The sequence below is a fragment of the Ranitomeya imitator genome, chromosome 9, assembly GCF_032444005.1.
Source record: "Ranitomeya imitator isolate aRanImi1 chromosome 9, aRanImi1.pri, whole genome shotgun sequence".
NCBI lineage: Eukaryota > Metazoa > Chordata > Amphibia > Anura > Dendrobatidae > Ranitomeya > Ranitomeya imitator.
This window is the reverse complement of record NC_091290.1, coordinates 65,727,482-65,751,071: the sequence shown is the minus strand read 5'-3', so window position 1 is coordinate 65,751,071 and position 23,590 is coordinate 65,727,482. Positions and strand designations below refer to the sequence as shown.

The 23,590-nt window shown below is 43.9% G+C and overlaps 1 protein-coding gene across 2 annotated transcripts in view; it reads left to right on the top strand.

Annotated features, from left to right (window-relative positions):
* SLC5A12 (solute carrier family 5 member 12) overlaps positions 1-23,250 on the top strand; it is a 173,536-nt gene extending 150,286 nt beyond the window's left edge. For both annotated transcript variants that reach the window (XM_069738367.1, XM_069738366.1), the window contains exon 15: positions 22,887-23,250. In XM_069738367.1, the coding sequence (XP_069594468.1) occupies positions 22,887-23,048 (162 nt within the window). In that variant the 3' untranslated portion in view covers positions 23,049-23,250. The remainder of the gene's footprint in view (positions 1-22,886) is intronic.
* The last annotated feature ends 340 nt before the right edge of the window (positions 23,251-23,590 follow it).

Sequence of the window (23,590 nt, the reverse complement as noted above, 5' to 3'; positions counted from 1 at the left end):
GTCCCTGGAGCTGGGACCCTCACTATCCCTGTCACAGGGGTACTCTTGAAGGTAGAGAGGCCTGGGTCTCCAACCTTACTATGCTCCTGAATGCACACTGAAACTAGTCCCTCCCCAATCAGGGAGGTACAGGACTTACATGAAATGGATAGCACAAAACGGACAGACAGGGGTAGAAGACTGGAATGAAAGGAAACTGCAATCATACAATCATGCCCAAGAAACAACAAAGTGGAAAAGAAGGGAACAATAGGAGTGACCAACCAAATGGGAGAGGAAAATGAAATACACAGATGATCAAAACCACGTAGATAACTCCTAGGGAAGACACTAACAAACTGTGACAAAAAGGACTACTCCTTCACCACCAAACTGGGTAGGTTTAAATAGAAACCCCTGCAGTGTGAGACTATAGGCCAAATAGCAAATGGAAAACATATGCTGTAAGAAAAGAGTGGATGAAAAGGTAACGGGCAATCAGCAGTCCAACAGCAACTGGATCTCCAGTGGTTCAGTGGATAGAGACGCCAGCAGACAAACACAAGACTGCCAGATTGAATCTTGAGGCATGACAGGTTCTGAGCCAACAGACATCGGAGCAGGGCATAACTGGTAAGTACTTTGCAATTGCTTACCTGTTAGTCCTTAGCCCCACATGCAAAAAATTATAATAAATGTTTAGTTCTGGAACTTCTGGATAATTTCTTTAAGCTTAGAAGAATGTCATGGGTTTACACTGATAGAGTGAGTTGACCATCCTGGAAAATTATGGGGATTTGGGACGAAATCCACAGTGAAATCGCAGCAAACTCTAAAGGTGTTAGATACAGCAGATTTTAAGGCGCATTGAACAAGGATTTCACACTACATTGAAATGAATTAAATCCATAGTTAAAGTTCACATCAGAAATTGACACTTGAGAGTTTTGAAAATCTCCGATTTGAAAAGTTTTGAAAGGTTTTAAGCTCATGGCTAAGATTTTTAAAACCATGTGTTGTAATCTATTGCAGAATTTATCTTTGTAAATTTGCAGGTAACTTAACGCTGCTGTTCTGTTTAGATTTCACATACACTTGTACTGTTCCCGGTCATTTTTGACCGTCCTTATAAAATAATCATTTTTAGCTAATCTAAGTGGTTTTTTTAAACAGTTTTTGCACTATTATATTGCTTGTGAAGATGGTTGTTCAAATACCAGAAAAAAAAAATAAATACAAAGCTTGTTTTATTATTTTTTTATATCCAAAAGGGAACATGGTATTTTTTCGATTTTTGTAAAAATTGATTATTTTTGCAGATAAAAAAAAAATCTTGATCTAAATGTTAACTATAAGTAATAATATCAAACATTATGTAGATATACTTTTTTCAAAGGCAAAAAAAAAAAAAAAAAGCTTTTTTCTCTATAAAATGGCAAAAAACGTTGTTTTTTATACACTTATACTGTTCCCGGTCATTTTTGACCGGACCTAACAAAGTTGTGATTTGTACCTAATTCAAGTGTTATTTGATTACCTGTTGCATTGTTTTACTGTATGTGAACATGGTTTTCAATAATCAGATGAAAAATTAAATCAAAAACTTTTATTTTTTGAATCAAATAAATTAACATTTTTTGCAATATTTGCTTCATATTGCACATAAAAACTTTTCTTTATTCTAAACTATATACAAACTTTTAAATAAAAAAAAGGTTTTTTGTCAAAAACAAATGATAAATGCGATCAATGTATTACTTGCATTGATCACATGTATAATTTACATGACGCTTGCACAAGTATTTTGCACATTTGCAACACATAATATTAGATTTATGGTTACTGGACGTTGGACAGAATGAGCATCTTTTTCGCTTGCAGCTGGTTGCGATGGTGGAAGCCGTTTCAGTATCAGTGGTGGTCGAAGCTGTTGGCTCGCCGTCTCCACCATGCTCTCGAATTTGTCGGGCCACTTTTTCTGCACTCTCATTTCTTGGATTTCGTGGCCGTGTTTTTACATATGGATTAGTGAGAGACTTCCCCAATTCCTCAATAAAAAGCCGTCGTTTGTGTAATTTTTTTTCTTGCCATTTGGGGTTTATTTCCCGCCACAATACAAAGGCATTATAGGCAGATACATCGATCAGGTAGTAAAAGAGAATCATAGGCCACCTATTTGTTTTTCTTTTACATGTATACGTGCCTACAAGCTGGTCTAATGTGTCAACAGCACCTTTAGTGGCGTTATAGTGAAGAATCATGTCTGGCTTTCTGTCATCTCTCTCACTTATTTTTGCATCATGGTGCATGGTGCTCATGAGTAGGGTTGAGCGAAACGGGTCGAACATTTTCAAAAGTCGCCGACTTTTGGCTAAGTCGGGGTTTCATGAAACCCGATCCGACCCCTGTGCGGGGTCGGCCATGCGGTACGCGACTTTCGCGCCAAAGTCGCGTTTCAATGACGCGAAAAGCGCCATTTCTCAGCCAATGAAGGTAAACGCAGAGTGTGGGCAGCGTGATGACATAGGTCCTGGTCCCCACCATCTTAGAGAAGGGCATTGCAGTGATTGGCTTGCTGTCTGCGACGTCACAGGGGCTATAAAGAGGCGTTCCCGCCGACCGCCATCTTACTGCTGCTGATCTGAGCTTAGGGAGAGGTTGCTGCCGCTTTGTCAGAAGCAGGGATAGCGTTAGGCAGGGTCCATTAACCACAAAACCGCTTGTGCTGCAGCGATTTGCACTGTCCAACACCACCCTCGGTGTGCAGGGACAGTGGAAGTTTTTTTTTTTTTTTTTTCCCCTCAGCGCTGTAGCTCATTGGGCTGCCCTAGAAGGCTCCCTGATAGCTGCATTGCTGTGTGTACGCCGCTGTGCAAACCAACTGCTTTTTTCAAAGCACAAATCCTCTTGTTCCTTCCTTTCTGCACAGCTATCTTTTTTGTTTGTCCACACTTTTTATTTCATTTGTGCATCAGTCCACTCCTTATTGCTGCCTGCCATACCTGGCTGAGATTACTGCAGGCAGGGAGATAGTAGCTGCCTGCCATACCTGGCTGAGATTACTGCAGGCAGGGAGATAGTAATTGTAGGACATTCCCTGTGTTTTTTTTTTTTTTTTTTTTGGTGGGAGATTAAGATTGGCAATTTGGCATTTCTGCTAGAGTGCCATCCCTGTGTGTGCCATCTCTCTCACATAGTGGGCCATAGAAAGCCTTTTCATTTTTCTGTATTTTTTTTTGTGGGGTGTATAAATTCTCCCTGATAAAAATACAGTGGGAGATTAATATTGGCCTTTGGGCTTGTGTGCCAGTCCTGAGTGTGCCATCTCTCTCACAAATAGTGGGCCATAGAAAGCCTATTTTATTTTTTTTGGGGTTTTATAAATTCTCCCTGAAAAAAAGGGAGATTAATATTGGCCTCTGGGCTTGTGTGCCAGTCCTGAGCGTGCCATCTGTGCCAGCCCTGAGCGTGCCATCTCTCTCACAAATAGTGGGCCATAGAAAGCCTATTTAATTTTTTTTTTGGTTTTATAAATTCTCCCTGAAAAAAAGGGAGATTAATATTGGCCTCTGGGCTTGTGTGCCAGTTGTGAGCGTGCCATCTGTGCCAGTCCTGAGCGTGCCATCTCTCTCACAAATAGTGGGCCATAGAAAGCCTATTTAATTTTTTTTTTTTGTTTTATAAATTTTCCCTGAAAAAAGGGAGATTAATATTGGCCTCTGGGCTTGTGTGCCAGTTGTGAGCGTGCCATCTGTGCCAGTCCTGAGCGTGCCATCTCTCTCACAAATAGTGGGCCATAGAAAGCCTATTTAATTTTTTTTTTGGTTTTATAAATTTTCCCTGAAAAAAGGGAGATTAATATTGGCCTCTGGGCTTGTGTGCCAGTTGTGAGCGTGCCATCTGTGCCAGTCCTGAGCGTGCCATCTCTCTCACAAATAGTGGGCCATAGAAAGCCTATTTAAATATTTTTTTGGTTTTATAAATTCTCCCAGAAAAAAAGGGAGATTAATATTGGCCTCTGGGCTTCTGTGCCAGTCCTGAGCGTGCCATCTGTGCCAGTCCTGAGCGTCCCATCTCTCTCACAAATAGTGGGCCATAGAAAGCCTTTTTTTTTTTTTTTGGGGGTTTTAGAAATTCTCCCTGGAAAAAAAAAGGGAGATTAATATTGCCCTTTGGGCTTGTGTGCCAGTACTAAGCGTTCCATCTCTCTCTCTCTCTCTTAGTCAGTGGGCCATAGAACGCCTATTTTTGGTTTTATTTGTTTTCTAAATTCTCCCTGAAAAAATCATTTTATTTTATTTGGTTTCTAAATTCTTCCTGACAAAATCATATTTTTTTTATTATTTTTTTTTCTAAAGTCTCCCTGAAAAAAAAAAAAAAAACAGTGGGAGATTAATATTGGCCTTTCTGCTTGTGTGCCAGTCTTGACTCCTGGGTGCGTCATCTCTCAGTCAGTGGGCCATAGAACGCCTATTTTTGGTTTTATTTGTTTTATAAATTCTCCCTGAAAAAATCATTTTATTTTATTTGGTTTCTAAATTCTTCCTGATAAAATCATATTTTTTTTATGATTTTTTTTTCTAAAGTCTCCCTGAAAAAAAAAAAAAAAAAACAACCAAAAAAAACAGTGGGAGATTAATATTGGCCTTTCTGCTTGTGTGCCAGTCTTGACTCCTGGGTGTGCCATCTCTCTCTCTCTCTCTCTCTCTCTCTCTCTCTCTCCAATTGTGGTCCATAGAAAGCCTATATTTTTTTTCCTTGATTTGGGTTCCAAAATCTACCAGAGAAAATAACTCCATCAATCATTGGTAGAAAAATATTGGCCTCTGGGCTTGTGTGCCACTCCTGATTCCTGTGTGCGTCATCTCTCAGTCAGTGGGCCATAGAACGCCTATTTTTGGTTTTATTTGTTTTATAAATTCTCCCTGAAAAAATCATTTTATTTTATTTGGTTTCTAAATTCTTCCTGATAAAATCATATTTTTTTTATTATTTTTTTTTCTAAAGTCTCCCTGAAAAAAAAAAAAAAAAATCAACCAAAAAAAACAGTGGGAGATTAATATTGGCCTTTCTGCTTGTGTGCCAGTCTTGACTCCTGGGTGTGCCATCTCTCTCTCTCTCTCTCTCTCTCTCTCTCTCTCCAATTGTGGTCCATAGAAAGCCTATATTTTTTTTCCTTGATTTGGGTTCCAAAATCTACCAGAGAAAATAACTCCATCAATCATTGGTAGAAAAATATTGGCCTCTGGGCTTGTGTGCCACTCCTGATTCCTGTGTGCGTCATCTCTCAGTCAGTGGGCCATAGAACGCCTATTTTTGGTTTTATTTGTTTTATAAATTCTCCCTGAAAAAATCATTTTATTTTATTTGGTTTCTAAATTCTTCCTGATAAAATCATATTTTTTTTATTATTTTTTTTTCTAAAGTCTCCCTGAAAAAAAAAAAAAAAAAACAGTGGGAGATTAATATTGGCCTTTCTGCTTGTGTGCCAGTCTTGACTCCTGGGTGCGTCATCTCTCAGTCAGTGGGCCATAGAACGCCTATTTTTGGTTTTATTTGTTTTATAAATTCTCCCTGAAAAAATCATTTTATTTTATTTGGTTTCTAAATTCTTCCTGATAAAATCATATTTTTTTTTATTATTTTTTTTTCTAAAGTCTCCCTGAAAAAAAAAAAAAAAAAAAAAAAAAACAGTGGGAGATTAATATTGGCCTTTCTGCTTGTGTGCCAGTCTTGACTCCTGGGTGTGCCATCTCTCTCTCTCTCTCTCTCTCCAATTGTGGTCCATAGAAAGCCTATATTTTTTTTCCTTGATTTGGGTTCCAAAATCTACCAGAGAAAATAACTCCATCAATCATTGGTAGAAAAATATTGGCCTCTGGGCTTGTGTGCCACTCCTGATTCCTGTGTGCATCATCTCTCACTCAGTGGCCCATAGAAAGCATATAGTTTGTTACATTTGTTTTCTAAATTCTCCCTGCAAAAATCAATGTTTTTTTTTTGGGGGGGTTTCTAAAGTGTTCCTGAAAAAAATAAAAATAAAAAAAAAATAATAGTGTGACATTAATATTAACATTTGTGCTTCAGTGACAGTCCTGCGTGTGGGGCATCTCTCTAATTTGCAGCCACCAAAAAAAGAGTGTGTAACATTGGGCCTGATTTTCGCTGTGGTCTCACCAACCTGTAAAGGGGTAGCTAAATCATACTGAAGTTATAGCTCACCGTGTAAGTTGTGTGACTGCAACAAATAACGTTAGTTTGGTTACGTTTTTAAAACAATGAGGAAGTCTAGTGGAAGAGGTCGTGGCCGGGGGCGTTCATTGTCAGCTGGTAATGAGGGTAGTGGTAGTGGTGGAGCATCAGGTGGTCGTGGGGAAAAAAATATTGCACCTAAGTCTGGAGCTGTGGAGCCAGGTTCGTCGTCCGGCTACACAAGGCCTCGAACGCTCCCTTTTCTGGGATTAGGAAAACCGCTTTTAAAGCCGGAGCAGCAAGAGCAAGTTTTGGCTTATCTTGCTGACTCAGCCTCTAGCTCTTTTGCCTCCTCTCGTGAAACTGGTAAAAGTAAAAGCAGCGCGTCGTTAGTGGATGTTCACGGTCAGGGACAAGTCACTTCCTTGTCCTCTTCAGCAAAAACAACAACAGAGAAGAATGCAGCAGGCGACACAACGGGTTACTCCATGGAGCTCTTTACACATACCGTCCCTGGCTTAGAAAGTGAAGCAGTTAACAGTCCATGCCCATTACAAATTGAATCTGACATGGAGTGCACTGACGCACAGCCACAGCCAGACTACTATGCTGGTCCTTTGACTCAGACCACAACATTGCCCTCGCAGGGTGCTGATCAAGAATCAGACCCTGATGAGACTATGTTGCCCCATCACGAACGCTATACCACCGAACGACACGGTGACACAGACGAAGTTGCGCAGGAGGTACAAGAAGAGTTATTAGATGACCCAGTTCTTGACCCCGATTGGCAGCCATTGGGGGAACAGGGTGCAGGCGGCAGCAGTTCTGAAGCAGAGGAGGAGGAGGGGCCGCAGCAGGCATCAACATCGCCACAGGTTCCATCTGCCGGGCCCGTATCTTGCCCAAAACGCGTGGCAAAGCCAAAACCTGGTGGAGGACAGCGTGGCCATCCGGTTAAAGCTCAGTCTGCAATGCCTGAAAAGGTATCCGATGCTAGAAAGAGTGCAGTCTGGCATTTTTTTAAACAACATCCAATTGATCAGCGCAAAGTCATCTGTCAAAAATGTTCTACTTCCTTAAGCAGAGGTCAGAATCTGAAAAGTCTCAATACTAGTTGCATGCATAGACATTTAACCACCATGCATTTGAAAGCTTGGACTAACTACCAAACGTCCCTTAAGGTTGTTGCACCCTCGGCCAATGAAGCTAGTCATCAACGCAACATCCCTTCCGGCAGTGTAGGACCACCATTTAGCGCACCACCTGCTGTATCTGTGCAGGTATCTTTGCCAGGCCAAAGCAGTCAGGGTCAGGGAATCACCAGTTTCGTAGTAGGAAACACTGCATCTAGGGCACCGGCGGCAACAATACCATCTCCCACCGTCTCTCAGTCTGCCATGTCCACCGGCACCCCCGCTAGTTCCACGATCTCCATCTCTCCAGTCCAGCTCACCCTACATGAGACTATGGTTAGAAAAAGGAAGTACTTAGCCTCGCATCCGCGTACACAGGGTTTGAACGCCCACATAGCTAGACTAATCTCGTTAGAGATGATGCCCTACCGGTTAGTTGAAAGCGAAGCTTTCAAAGACCTGATGGACTACGCTGTACCACGCTACGAGCTACCCAGTCGACACTTTTTTTCCAGAAAAGCCATCCCAGCCCTCCACCAGCATGTTAAAGAGCGCATCGTCCATGCACTCAGGCAATCTGTGAGCACAAAGGTGCACCTGACAACAGATGCATGGACCAGTAGGCATGGCCAGGGACGTTACGTGTCCATCACGGCACACTGGGTAAATGTGGTGGATTCAGGGTCCACAGGGGACAGCAAGTTTGGGACAGTTCTGCCTAGCCCACGGTCTAGTAAACAGTTGTCTGTAGCCGTTCGCACCCCCTCCTCCTCCTCCTCCTCCTCGTCCTCCTGCAGAAGCAAGAGCTCGTCCACAGACCGCAGTCGCACAAACACTCCATCCGCACCTGCCACAGTTGCACACCAGGTCTCCCATTATGGGGCAGCTACTGGCATACGTCAGCAGGCTGTATTGGCTATGAAGTGTTTGGGCGACAATAGACACACCGCGGAAGTTCTGTCCGAGTTCTTGCAGCAAGAAACGCAGTCGTGGCTGGGCACTGTAGATCTTGAGGCAGGCAAGGTAGTGAGTGATAACGGAAGGAATTTCATGGCTGCCATCTCCCTTTCCCAACTGAAACACATTCCTTGCCTGGCTCACACCTTAAACCTGGTGGTGCAGTGCTTCCTGAAAAGTTATCCGGGGTTATCCGACCTGCTCCTCAAAGTGCGTGGACTTTGCGCACATATCCGCCGTTCGCCTGTACACTCCAGCCGTATGCAGACCTATCAGCGTTCTTTGAACCTTCCCCAGCATCGCCTAATCATAGACGTTGCAACAAGGTGGAACTCAACACTGCACATGCTTCAGAGACTGTGCGAACAGAGGCGGGCTGTTATGTTTTTGTGGGAGGATACACATACACGGGCAGGCAGTAGGATGGCAGACATGGAGTTGTCAGGTGTGCAGTGGTCGAAGATTCAAGACATGTGTCAAGTCCTTCAGTGTTTTGAGGAATGCACACGGCTGGTTAGTGCAGACAACGCCATAATAAGCATGAGCATCCCCCTAATGCGTCTGCTGATGCAAAGTTTGACGCACATAAAGGATCAGGCGTCTGCACCAGAGGAAGAGGAAAGCCTTGATGACAGTCAGCGATTGTCTGGTCAGGGCAGTGTACATGACGAGGTACCGGGCGAAGAGGAGGTGGAGGATGAGGAGGATGATGAGGATGAGTATATTTTTAATGAGGAAGCTTTCCCGGGGGCACGGGAAATTGGTGGCGTGGCAAGGCCGGGTTCTGGTTTTTTGAGGGACACAAGTGACGTAGATTTGCCTGCAACTGCCCCTCAACCAAGCACAACCGCAGATTTGACAACGGGAACTTTGGCCCACATGGCGGATTATGCCTTGCGTATCCTCAAAAGGGACACACGCATTACAAAAATGATGAACGATGACGATTACTGGTTGGCCTGCCTCCTTGATCCTCGCTATAAAGGCAAATTGCAAAATATTATGCCACATGAGAACTTGGAACTAATATTAGCAACAAAACAATCAACTCTTGTTGACCGTTTGCTTCTGGCATTCCCTGCACACAGCGCCCGTGATCGTTCTCACACGAGCTCCAGGGGCCAGCAGACCAGAGGTGTTAGAGGGGCAGAAATCAGAAGTGGCGTTGGCCAGAGGGGTTTTCTGACCAGGTTGTGGAGTGATTTTTCTATGACCGCAGACAGGACAGGTACTGCAGCATCAATTCAAAGTGACAGGAGACAACATTTGTCCAGTATGGTTACAAACTATTTTTCATCCCTTATCGACGTTCTCCCTCAACCGTCATTCCCATTTGATTACTGGGCATCCAAATTAGACACCTGGCCAGAATTGGCAGAATATGCATTGCAGGAGCTTGCTTGCCCGGCAGCTAGTGTCCTATCAGAAAGAGTATTCAGTGCTGCAGGTTCAATACTAACAGAAAAAAGGACTCGTCTGGCTACCCAAAATGTAGATGATCTAACCTTCATTAAAATGAACCACAACTGGATTTCAAAATCTTTTGCCCCACCCTGCCCGGCTGACACCTAGCTTTCCTATGAAAAGGTCTTGCCTGTGGACTATTCTGAATGACTTTTCCAATCTCGTAATTTTCTTCACCTGATTGTCCAGCATACGACATGTTTCCACCTCACGAAATGGCCAAACTCCCCACACGGGGCCGTGCTATCGCCACTTTGCGCTTGGACCCTTGAGAGTGCTGTTTGTCTGAAGAGGTGGGTGTGGCCGCTTTTGGTCGATGGCACTGCCACTGGGTCCCTCATAGTACAATAAAGTGTCTCTGGCGGTGGTGGTGCGCACCCAACGTCAGACACACCGTTGTAATATGAGGGGCCCTGTGCCTGTACCGCCGGCCACAAGCCAGTTCCCCCCCCAGCTCAAACAGTGCTCTACCACTAGCAAAATTATCTCTCACAGCTTCACCAATGTGTAGTCTAGGCGCTGACATCCTTCAATGCCTGGCACTGACAATACCATTGTTTTGACATTTTTGTTATGTTAGGCCTTCGAAGCCTGTCTGCGGTCCCTTCTTTCTACAACTACTACACTGACCAGGCCACTGCTGGCCGTGTTACCCTGGAACCAATTTAAAAGTGCCTATAGTCAGCCCAATTTTGTTATGTTAGGCCTTCGAAGACTGTCTGCCGTCACTCCTTCCACTAGACTTCCACTGACCATACACTGCTGCCCATGTACCCCTGGAACCAATTTAAAGTGCCTACAGCCAGCCCAATTTTGTTATGTTAGGCCTTGGAAGCCTGTCTGCGGTCACTCCTTCCACTAGACTTCCACTGACCAGACCACTGCTGCCCATGTACCCCTGGAACCAATTTAAAAGTGCCTACAGCCAGCCCAAGTTTGTTATGTTAGGCCTTCGAAGCCTGTCTGCGGTCACTCCTTCCACTAGACTTCCACTGACCAGACCACTGCTGCCCGTGTACCCCTGGAACCAATTTAAAAGTGCCTACAGCCAGCCCAAGTTTGTTATGTTAGGCCTTGGAAGCCTGTCTGCGGTCACTCCTTCCACTAGACTTCCACTGACCAGACCACTGCTGCCCATGTACCCCTGGAACCAATTTAAAAGTGCCTACAGCCAGCCCAAGTTTGTTATGTTAGGCCTTCGAAGCCTGTCTGCGGTCACTCCTTCCACTAGACTTCCACTGACCAGACCACTGCTGCCCGTGTACCCCTGGAACCAATTTAAAAGTGCCTACAGCCAGCCCAAGTTTGTTATGTTAGGCCTTGGAAGCCTGTCTGCGGTCACTCCTTCCACTAGACTTCCACTGACCAGACCACTGCTGCCCGTGTACCCCTGGAACCAATTTAAAAGTGCCTACAGCCAGCCCAAGTTTGTTATGTTAGGCCTTGGAAGCCTGTCTGCGGTCACTCCTTCCACTAGACTTCCACTGACCATACACTGCTGCCCATGTACCCCTGGAACCAATTTAAAAGTGCCTACAGCCAGCCCAAGTTTGTTATGTTAGGCCTTCGAAGCCTGTCTGCGGTCACTCCTTCCACTAGACTTCCACTGACCAGACCACTGCTGCCCGTGTACCCCTGGAACCAATTTAAAAGTGCCTACAGCCAGCCCAAGTTTGTTATGTTAGGCCTTGGAAGCCTGTCTGCGGTCACTCCTTCCACTAGACTTCCACTGACCAGACCACTGCTGCCCGTGTACCCCTGGAACCAATTTAAAAGTGCCTACAGCCAGCCCAAGTTTGTTATGTTAGGCCTTGGAAGCCTGTCTGCGGTCACTCCTTCCACTAGACTTCCACTGACCATACACTGCTGCCCATGTACCCCTGGAACCAATTTAAAAGTGCCTACAGCCAGCCCAAGTTTGTTATGTTAGGCCTTCGAAGCCTGTCTGCGGTCACTCCTTCCACTAGACTTCCACTGACCAGACCACTGCTGCCCGTGTACCCCTGGAACCAATTTAAAATTGCCTACAGCCATGTTTTATTATTTTAGGCCTTCGATGCCTGTCTGCGGTCACTCCTTCCACTAGTCCTCCACTGACCACACCACTGCTGCCCGTGTACCCCTGGAACCAATTTAAAATTGCCTACAGCCAGCCCAATTTTTTTATTTTAGGCCTTCGATGCCTGTCTGCGGTCACTCCTTCCACTAGGCCTCCACTGACCACACCACTGCTGCCCGTGTAACCCTGGAACCAATTTAAAATTGCCTACAGCCATGTGTTATTATTTTAGGCCTTCGATGCCTGTCTGCGGTCACTCCTTCCACTAGGCCTCCACTGACCACACCACTGCTGCCCGTGTACCCCTGGAACCAATTTAAAATTGCCTACAGCCAGCCCAATTTTTTTATTTTAGGCCTTCGATGCCTGTCTGCGGTCCATTCTTTCAACTACTACTACACTGACCAGGGCACTGCTGCCCAAGTACCCCTGGAACCAATTTAAAATTGACTACAGCCATGTGTTAATATTTTAGGCCTTCGATGCCTGTCTGTGGTCACTCCTTCCACTAGGCCTCCACTGACCACACCACTGCTGCCCGTGTACCCCTGGAACCAATTTAAAATTGCCTACAGCCATGTGTGATTATTTTAGGCCTTCGATGCCTGTCTGCGGTCACTCCTTCCACTAGGCCTCCACTGACCACACCACTGCTGCCCGTGTAACCCTGGAACCAATTTAAAATTGCCTACAGCCATGTGTTATTATTTTAGGCCTTCGATGCCTGTCTGCGGTCACTCCTTCCACTAGGCCTCCACTGACCACACCACTGCTGCCCGTGTACCCCTGGAACCAATTTAAAATTGCCTACAGCCAGCCCAATTTTTTTATTTTAGGCCTTCGATGCCTGTCTGCGGTCCATTCTTTCAACTACTACTACACTGACCAGGGCACTGCTGCCCAAGTACCCCTGGAACCAATTTAAAATTGACTACAGCCATGTGTTAATATTTTAGGCCTTCGATGCCTGTCTGTGGTCACTCCTTCCACTAGGCCTCCACTGACCACACCACTGCTGCCGGTGTACCCCTGGAACCAATTTAAAATTGCCTACAGCCATGTGTGATTATTTTAGGCCTTCGATGCCTGTCTGCGGTCACTCCTTCCACTAGGCCTCCACTGACCACACCACTGCTGCCCGTGTAACCCTGGAACCAATTTAAAATTGCCTACAGCCATGTGTTATTATTTTAGGCCTTCGATGCCTGTCTGCGGTCACTCCTTCCACTAGGCCTCCACTGACCACACCACTGCTGCCCGTGTACCCCTGGAACCAATTTAAAATTGCCTACAGCCAGCCCAATTTTTTTATTTTAGGCCTTCGATGCCTGTCTGCGGTCCATTCTTTCAACTACTACTACACTGACCAGGGCACTGCTGCCCAAGTACCCCTGGAACCAATTTAAAATTGACTACAGCCATGTGTTAATATTTTAGGCCTTCGATGCCTGTCTGTGGTCACTCCTTCCACTAGGCCTCCACTGACCACACCACTGCTGCCCGTGTACCCCTGGAACCAATTTAAAATTGCCTACAGCCATGTGTGATTATTTTAGGCCTTCGATGCCTGTCTGCGGTCACTCCTTCCACTAGGCCTCCACTGACCACACCACTGCTGCCCGTGTAACCCTGGAACCAATTTAAAATTGCCTACAGCCATGTGTTATTATTTTAGGCCTTCGATGCCTGTCTGCGGTCACTCCTTCCACTAGGCCTCCACTGACCACACCACTGCTGCCCGTGTACCCCTGGAACCAATTTAAAATTGCCTACAGCCAGCCCAATTTTTTTATTTTAGGCCTTCGATGCCTGTCTGCGGTCCATTCTTTCAACTACTATTACACTGACCAGGGCACTGCTGCCCGTGTACCCCTGGAACCAATTTAAAATTGCCTACAGCCATGTGTTATTATTTTAGGCCTTCGATGCCTGTCTGCGGTCACTCCTTCCACTAGGCCTCCACTGACCACACCACTGCTGCCCGTGTACCCCTGGAACCAATTTAAAATTGCCTACAGCCATGTGTGATTATTTTAGGCCTTCGATGCCTGTCTGCGGTCACTCCTTCCACTAGGCCTCCACTGACCACACCACTGCTGCCCGTGTACCCCTGGAACCAATTTAAAATTGCCTACAGCCATGTGTGATTATTTTAGGCCTTCGATGCCTGTCTGCGGTCACTCCTTCCACTAGGCCTCCACTGACCACACCACTGCTGCCCGTGTAACCCTGGAACCAATTTAAAATTGCCTACAGCCATGTGTTATTATTTTAGGCCTTCGATGCCTGTCTGCGGTCACTCCTTCCACTAGGCCTCCACTGACCACACCACTGCTGCCCGTGTACCCCTGGAACCAATTTAAAATTGCCTACAGCCAGCCCAATTTTTTTATTTTAGGCCTTCGATGCCTGTCTGCGGTCCATTCTTTCAACTACTATTACACTGACCAGGGCACTGCTGCCCGTGTACCCCTGGAACCAATTTGAAATTGCCTACAGCCATGTGTTATTATTTTAGGCCTTCGATGCCTGTCTGCGGTCACTCCTTCCACTAGGCCTCCACTGACCACACCACTGCTGCCCGTGTACCCCTGGAACCAATTTAAAATTGCCTACAGCCATGTGTGATTATTTTAGGCCTTCGATGCCTGTCTGCGGTCACTCCTTCCACTAGGCCTCCACTGACCACACCACTGCTGCCCGTGTACCCCTGGAACCAATTTAAAATTGCCTACAGCCATGTGTGATTATTTTAGGCCTTCGATGCCTGTCTGCGGTCACTCCTTCCACTAGGCCTCCACTGACCACACCACTGCTGCCCGTGTACCCCTGGAACCAATTTAAAATTGCCTACAGCCATGTGTGATTATTTTAGGCCTTCGATGCCTGTCTGCGGTCACACCTTCCACTAGGCCTCCACTGACCACACCACTGCTGCCCGTGTACCCCTGGAACCAATTTAAAATTGCCTACAGCCAGCCCAATTTTTTTATTTTAGGCCTTCGATGCCTGTCTGCGGTCCATTCGTTCAACTACTACTACACTGACCAGGGCACTGCTGCCCAAGTACCCCTGGAACCAATTTAAAATTGACTACAGCCATGTGTTAATATTTTAGGCCTTCGATGCCTGTCTGCGGTCACTCCTTCCACTAGGCCTCCACTGACCACACCACTGCTGCCCGTGTACCCCTGGAACCAATTTAAAATTGCCTACAGCCAGCCCAATTTTTTTATTTTAGGCCTTCGATGCCTGTCTGCGGTCCATTCTTTCAACTACTACTACACTGACCAGGGCACTGCTGCCCGTGTACCCCTGGAACCAATTTAAAATTGCCTACAGCCATGTGTTATTATTTTAGGCCTTCGATGCCTGTCTGTGGTCCCTCCTTCCACTAGGCCTCCACTGACCTGTCTACTGCGGCCCGTGTACCCCTTGAACCAACCTAATAAAATATTTAAAAAATTAATTTGATTATAAAAAATAAGATCGTGTTGAGATCTCAAATGCAGACATTTTAACAATCAAAACAAACACACAACAAATATCTGGAACTGTACTACAAAGGTCCAACAGCTACAATTTCTTTCTCCTGCAAGAAGTTAACTGAAAGTTTTTTGGAGTTGTTAACACAGATATGGCATCCACCGAGTGTTGTCCTGTCGCGTCTCCTTTAAATTATTTCCAATAAGATGTTAAACTATTAATTTAATAAAATCAATAATTAAAAAAATAATTGAGTAAGTCAAAAGCACATTGCAAATAAACATTAATTACAAATCAAGAAGCATGGCGCGTCCGAGGGTGAGTAGATACCGATTAAGAATATAATCACCCTCGGACGCGCAATGCTTATTTACAACAGCCTTCCTTCCTAAGAATCAGCCCTTCCGTGGTGTAGAGAGAGGTTGTGTTACACTCCAAGGTGTTCCCCAGGTTGCCTTTCCTGAGCTTCTATCTTCAGGCTCTCATTAAATTGTGGTTAAATGGAACAACTGCATTTGGCGTACTAGTTGGTTTGGGGCCTACTATCGGTGTCTGCCACTCCTTGCTGTTCTCCTGGTTTCCTGTCCTGAAATTCCATTTTCAGCCTCTCGTTAAGTAGTTGTTAATGTTAGACTGCATTTGGCCTACTAGTTGGGTTGGGGCCTACTATCGGTGTCTGCCACTCCTTGCTGTTCTCCTCCACTGAACAAAGCTGTGCCGCCTGTTTACTACGGTTGCCAATTTTGAACTGCATTTCGACTACTTACTGATTTGGCCCTACTCTCTGTGTCAGCCTCTCATTCCAGTTGTCCTCCACTGCAATGCCCCCTGGTTATTCCTGTGTTACCAATTTTGAACTGCATTTAGCCCACTTTCTTCTTTGGGCCTATATCTGTGTTTCCACTTCATCGTGCCCATTGCCCAGCCAGTGATAGATGAGTCTGCTGGTACATTGACCCATAACGCAACATTCCCCGTGCACGCTACACAACAACATTGTGACCCTGCTGAAAGTCAGGTTGCTCTTCCCGCATACCATACCACCTTACACGGGGACAAAGAGGAAGGTGCAGATGAAAGTGCAGGTTCCTTCATCAGGTGGGGGGAGGAATACTAGTTGGCGACGTCACTGGCACAGGGCCTCTCATAGTACGCAAAAGTGTTGCTGCCGGTGGGAGGCGCCCCCGCCGTGCAAACACACCGCTGTACTTTGAGGGGCCCTGTGCCAGTGCCAATGCCAACGAGTGGGCCCCCCCCTGCTTGCTCAGGATCACAGCACTTGCAAAGTTGAAATACTTACCTCTCCCTGCTCCACTGCCGTGACGTGGTCCAGATTTACTGGGCCCACTAATTACTTGAACCAGCCCTACCCCCCACAACTTTAGCCAAATGACCCCCAATTTCAAATGCCTTCCAATTATTTTAAGGTAAATTACGCTTGACAAGCTTCATTAAGAAGAATGGATGGTTTTGACATTAAAATGGGCACTCTAGGTGTTTTCCTGGCCCCCACTCACTGCCGACTATGCTGCCCCATTGACTTGCATTGGGTTTCGTGTTTCGGTCGATCCCGACTTTACGTCATAATCGGCCGATTTCACTCGACCCGACTTTGGACATAGTCGGGTTTCGCAAAACCCGGCTCGACTCTAAAAAGGTCAAGGTCGCTCAACTCTACTCATGAGGATAACTTGTTTATTTTTTTTGGGAACGTACGACACTACCGTAGTGTCCTTTGTAAAATAAAACATTGAACTGTGTACGTCTCTCTTATTGAGGATACCCTGTGGAAGTTCAGGTTTATTTTTTCGTACAGTACCCAGCATAGTTATATTGTTTTTTTGTAACATCTGCCCCAATTGGTAGGATGTGAAGAAATTGTCACAGGTAACGTTTCTCCCTTTGAGTCCATGGGTCAAGTCCAAAACTACCCTCATGCCTTGGTTTTTTTCAGGTCTTTCTAGAGGGTTTTTTCCAATATATACTTGAACATTTGCAGCATATGATGTTTTACTGTCACACAGAGTCCAGATTTTTATACCGTATTTTGCTGGTTTACTTGGAATGTATTGCCTGAATGGGCACCTGCCTCTAAATGACACCAGCTGCTCATCAACAGTGACATTTTCTACGGTATTATAACATTTTGGGAGTATCTCGACCCATTTACTCCACAAATCCCTAATTGGGGCAAGTTTATCTGTGCTTCTTCTTTCAGATCTATCCGTTTTGTCATCAAACCGTAGAACTCTGGAAATTTCGTGGAATCTTTCTAAAGACATGGTGGCCCTAAATATATGGCGCCCCGTTTCCGAATTCCACAAACTTTTAGTGGACTCTCCATATGATTTGTATACTCCAGCTAATAGAAGTAACCCGATGTAAGCATTCATAGCCGTCACATCGAAGTTCTTCCATTTATCGCCATAAACCTTTTTTCCCTCAATGTTTGTCATTTGGATAAGTATATTTTGCATGGCTATATTTATGAATAATAGGAATGCCGATTGAATGTCATCAATTCTAGCAATTGCATATCTAGTGGGACCTGGAGTATCTGTGATGACATTTGATGAAGACCTTCTACCAGTCGGAGCAGGAGGCTGCAATTTCCAAACGACATCTTTGTTTTTTGAATTGATTTCTTGCGTCAGACCGGTTGTCGGGGTTTCCACATCAGATTCACCCTCAGAATCCGAGTTCTCGGCAATATCTTCATCCTCACTAATGTTGTCCTCCTCTTCGGAGACATTTTCAGGTGGGACATCCTCGTCTGTATCGGAGTCGTTTATAAACTCCTCCAATTCAGCTTGGGTGAAGTGTCTTCTTCTCATGCTGTAAGGCATCACTGTTGAATGAAAAAATAAAATATATCCATAAACAATGAATGAAAAAAAAAATCAAAACAATTTCGCAACAATACACACAATAACGTCCCGTCACACATTGAGATATGCCCTGTGATTATGGTGCTGGAGCGTCGCAAACAAAAATGAGGCATGCACTCATTCTATCACAGCAGTGAGAATATGTACTCATAAGCAGACATTGAGTCTACACAACCCTAATGCTAACCCCCTATCATCCATTCTATCACAGCAGTGAGAATATGTACTCATAAGCAGACATTGAGTCTGCACAACCCTAATGCTAACCCCCTATCATCCATTTTATCACAGCAGTGAGAATATTGAATAATTTTAGAATAAAAGAATAATTTATCTGTAACATACCTGTAAAAATGGGACTTCAGAGCTCTGACGTCTGAACCTCTGCTCACTCTGTGTTGTCTCCAGCTGAACTGAAACTCTACACTGCTATGTTATCTGTCTACAGATAAGATCAGAGCAGACACCACCCTGCAGCAGGAAAAAGCTCACAGTACAACACTTTAGGTGAATTCTGCTTAGGACAGCATTGCACAGTGTAATACTGTACAACCAGCAAACACATGGAAAATCAGAAAATCATGATTTACAATATGAAATGTTGACAACTGAATGGAACTAGATCTATATGAACAGCAGGGTAAATAAAAACCAGTGAAATAAATTGCGCATAGCTATACTGGAAGCGAATCCGTCGGCTGTATCGCAACTTGAAAATGTTGGTATGTGTAAATCTTTTCTGACCAAAAGTAGTCAGATACATTGATAAATAGTAGTAGATGCAATATATAGTTCAAAATGAGGTGATAGCACCTTTATTTTTGTCAAAAATTGTCTGGAGAGCTGAATAAAGGCCTATCGGTCATTTTTGACCGAACAGTACAAGTGTAAAAAAAATTGTACCAAATAAAGTAAACAAAAATAAAAAAAAAAAAAAATTCCCACAGAGAGTACCCCCCTAATGACGAAAAGTCAGGGAGCCTCAAGTCTCAGAATCACACGCTGAATTTTTATAACATTATAGAATTTCAAAAACGGTCATTTTTGACCTAACAGAACAGCAGGGTTAAGTTGAAATTTTGCCCCATGTGGAACCAACCATATTATTTTTTCCTATTATAAAACTGTATTTGCATCATATAAGATACTGAAGGATGAAATATGGGTCAATATTTTAACCTCAAATATCTTTGTTAAAAGATATGAGATTCCATAATTGAAAACTTCATGACCATTAAACTGATAGATTTTCCAAATTTTGCATGTTTCTAATATAGACTGATGTAAAATACTGACCAAATACTGAACGTCTGATCGTGGCCTAACTTGTATCTTATTTATTTACATCTTTGATGTTTGAAAACTTAAGGTACCTTCACACATAACGATATTGTTAACGATATCGTTGCTATTTGTGACGTAGCAACGATATCGTTAATGAAATCGCTATGTGTGACAGCGACCAACGATCAGGCCCCTGCTGGGAGATCGTTGGTCGCTGAATAAAGTCCAGAACTTTATTTCGTCGCTGGACTCCTGCTGACATCGCTGGATCGGTGTGTGTGACACCGATCCAGCGATGTCTTCACTGGTAACCAGGGTAAACATCGGGTAACTAAGCGCAGGGCCGCGCTTAGTAACCCGATGTTTACCCTGGTTACCATGCTAAAAGTAAAAAAAAACAAACACTAGATACTTACCTACAGCCGTCTGTCCTCCAGCGCTGTGCTCTGCACTCCTCCTGTACTGGCTGTGAGCCGGAAAGCAGAGCGGTGACGTCACCGCTCTGCTTTCCGGCTCCCAGACAGTACAGGAGGAGAGCAGGGAAGCAGAGCGCAGACCTGGAGGACAGACAGCGGTAGGTAAGTATCTAGTGTTTGTTTTTTTTTACTTTTAGCATGGTAACCAGGGTAAACATCGGGTTACTAAGCGCGGCCCTGGTTACCGGGGACCTCGGGATAGTTGGTCGCTGGAGAGCTGTCTGTGTGACAGCTCTCCAGCGACCAAACAGCGACGCTGCAGCGATCCGGATCGTTGTCGGTATCGCTGCAGCGTCGCTTAATGTGAAGGGGCCTTTAGGAGTCCTATGAGCAGTCCAATTCAGTGATTAACAGCATTATCTGTATAACTGTGCATATAAAGATAGCTGTCTATTACTGAGTAGAACCACCCACAGATAGATAGACAGATATAGATAGATAGATAGATAGATAGATAGATAGATAGATAAATAGATAGATAGATAGATAGATATCCTGCAGATATATAATTTCACAACACTCCATACATATTTTAAAATTGCAACCATTAGTGCCTTTCATGTGGAGTTTATTCTACAGCTTTCTATGCTTGCTTAACCTAACTAATACATAAAAAAATGTACATAGGGTCCTATTTTTGAATCTAGCAAAGGTAAGGCAGACAGCTGTGAGCTGATTTTATCTGTCTAGGAAGATCCCTAGTTATTGTGCTTTTCCCAGCCTAAAAATACCAGCCCTCAGCCACCCCAGAAGATGCTCCAAATCTGGTGCTTTGCTTCTGCTCTTTCCGATTGTCCTGATGTGGAGGCATTCAAAGTAAAGGGGCTTGGGATTTATATTAGCTGTAAATTATCCTAAATTACAGCTGACATCAAGCCCCGGTGTTAGTAATGGAGAGTTATCTATCAAACACTCCCATTACTAACCAGGTACCCAGTACTAAGAAGTAAATAACACACACACACACAAATTGTTTATTTTAGAAAACACTCCCCGGGTTTTTTTCCTAGTTCACAAATTTATTTTAAAACAAACAAAAAAATTCATACAGGTCAAACGTAGTCTCGAAATCTGACATAGTCCACTAATGGAAAAAAACATAAAAAAAGAGAGAAATAAAAACAATACACTCTTACTCAGTCATCAATTTGTTATAAAAGAAAGGTTTCACTCAGGTCCGATTCCAAAGCCTATGGAGCCTTGTTCTGAGGCATATAGCAGCAGCCTCTACTGGCTCAGGCTGCGCTCAACAAGACCTGGTGACTGTCAAGAGCAGTAATATCAGAAATATTACTGCTTTTCACAGTCGCCGGGTCTCACGGAGTGCAGCGTGAATGAGGAGTACTGCTAAAAGCCAGTGGAGTCTTTGGAAGACAGAGTCAGGGATCTTCTTTGGAAGAGCTGGACTATGTCAGACCTGCGTTGGATCTTTTTTATAATAAATTGGTGAATGAGGGACAGTGTCTTGTTTTTCTTTCTCTCTTTGTATGTTTTTCAGGTGTCCATTTGTGAGCTACGTTGGATTCCCTGGACTACATTATTATTATTATTATTATTATTTATTATCATAGCGCCATTTATTCCATGGCGCTTTACATGTGAAAAGGGGTATACATAAAAAACAAGTACAATAATCTTAATTAATATAAGTCACGACTGGTACAGGAGAAGAGAGGACCTTGTCCGCGAGGGCTCACAGTCTACAAGGGATGGGTGAGGATCCAATAGGTGAGGGCAGAGCTGGTCATGCAGCGGTTTGGTCGATCGGTGGTTACTGCAGATTGTAGGCTAGTCAGAAAAGGTAGGTCTTCAGGTTCTTTTTGAAGGTTTCCACGGTAGGTGAGAGTCTGATATGTTGTGGTAGAGAGTTCCAGAGTAGGGGTGATACGCGAGAGAAATCTTGTATACGATTGTGGGGAGAGGAGATAAGAGGGGAGTAGAGAAGGAGATCTTGTGAGGATCGGAGGTTGCATGCATGTAAGTTCCGGGAGACGAGGTACCAGATGTATGGCAGAGACAGGTTGTAGAGGTTTTGTATGCCATGGTTAGGGTTTTGAACTGGAGTCTCTGGGAGTCTACATACATTTTTTCTTTATTTTAAAATAAATTGTTGAACCAGGTAAAAAGTCAGGGAGTGGTTTTCTCAAATAAACTATTTTGTGTGTGTATTTTTTACTTTTTAGCACTGGGTTAGTAATGGGAGTGCCTGATGGACAACTCTCCATTACTAACACCAAGGCTTGATGTCAGCTGTGATTTTGGACAATTCATAGCTGACATCAACCCCAAGCCTCATTACACCAATTTTCACTGCACCAGGGCAATTGGGAAGAGCAAAGGCGAAGCACACGACTGGTAGCATCTCATGTGATGATCCACTTCCGGGCCGGCTGCCGGCTAATATCTTTAGGCTGTGATGGGTCTAATTTCCATGGACCTTCCCAGCCTGATAATATAAGCTCACAGCTGTCTGCTTTACCTTTGCTGGTTTTTTAAAATAGGGGGACCCCGCGTCCCTTTTTAATTTATTTATTTAACAGGATAAACAAGTTAAAAAGCTGTAGAATAAACACCACATGAACGGCACTAAAGGGTGCAAGTTTATAATATGTAGGGTGGTTGTGAAATTATATCTGTGCAGGATACCTGTGTAACTTTATGTTTATATAAGATTGCTTTTCCTATTTTTATCAACTAGCTTTTAAGCTTACATAGAGCATTATAGTATGCAAATTATTATGTTAAAAAACACATTGTATGCTTATTTCATACGGATCCGAGCAGAGAAAACACTGGCACACTCGCATTGCACTCCCATGATAAAAGGTAAATCTATTCGTCCAACTTTTCTTGATGAGATTGACTCCAATTTTTTAAACACTACTGTGAGCGAACCCTGCATGGAAGCAATGCTTAATGTTTTCGAGACAACTTGGTGTTTTAACATAATTTCCTTCTTTTGAAGGATGATGCCGTTTTCAAGAAAGACGTTATGATGATTCCAGTGCAAGAAAAACAAATAGAAAACTCATATGATAATGACTACAGCAGTAAGCCGACAGTTATTTATAATGCCGAGGAGAAGTCTTACACAAATCCGGACCTGGATAAGGAATGTAAAATGTAGAGAACTTATTGCTTAGCACGATATCGGAGTCCTTGCAAATAGAGTATTTCTTCGCTATGACCTCTAATGTGTTCCTATACCAGGAGTATTGTGGAGATTTGCTGTATAGTATTTATCCTTTTTTATTCATCATGTATTCAATAATGTAATGTACAGGACATTGGGCAAAATCTTAAAAAAAATTAATAAAACTCGAGTCATTCGTGGCAAGTTCATTTGACAATAGGCAGAAAAAAGCGTAATTAATAAAAAATTATTAAATGACAAAAAAAAGCATCTTCAGACCATTTTGAAAGAAAAAACCATTCTTTGATATATTGTAGATAAGTTATGCTACATTTCAATTGTGATCTAACTTGAATTTAACTCTGTTTTAAGGGAGAACGCATAGAATTTCTTCATACCAATATTGATCAAATAATAATCAGGCGATCCTCAAACTTTCTTACTTTGAATGCCACATTGAACTCTGAAAGATGGTCGTGAGGCACATACAGTGGCGTCCTCCCACCTCCGTAGTAGTGGCACCCAGAGCCCACCAT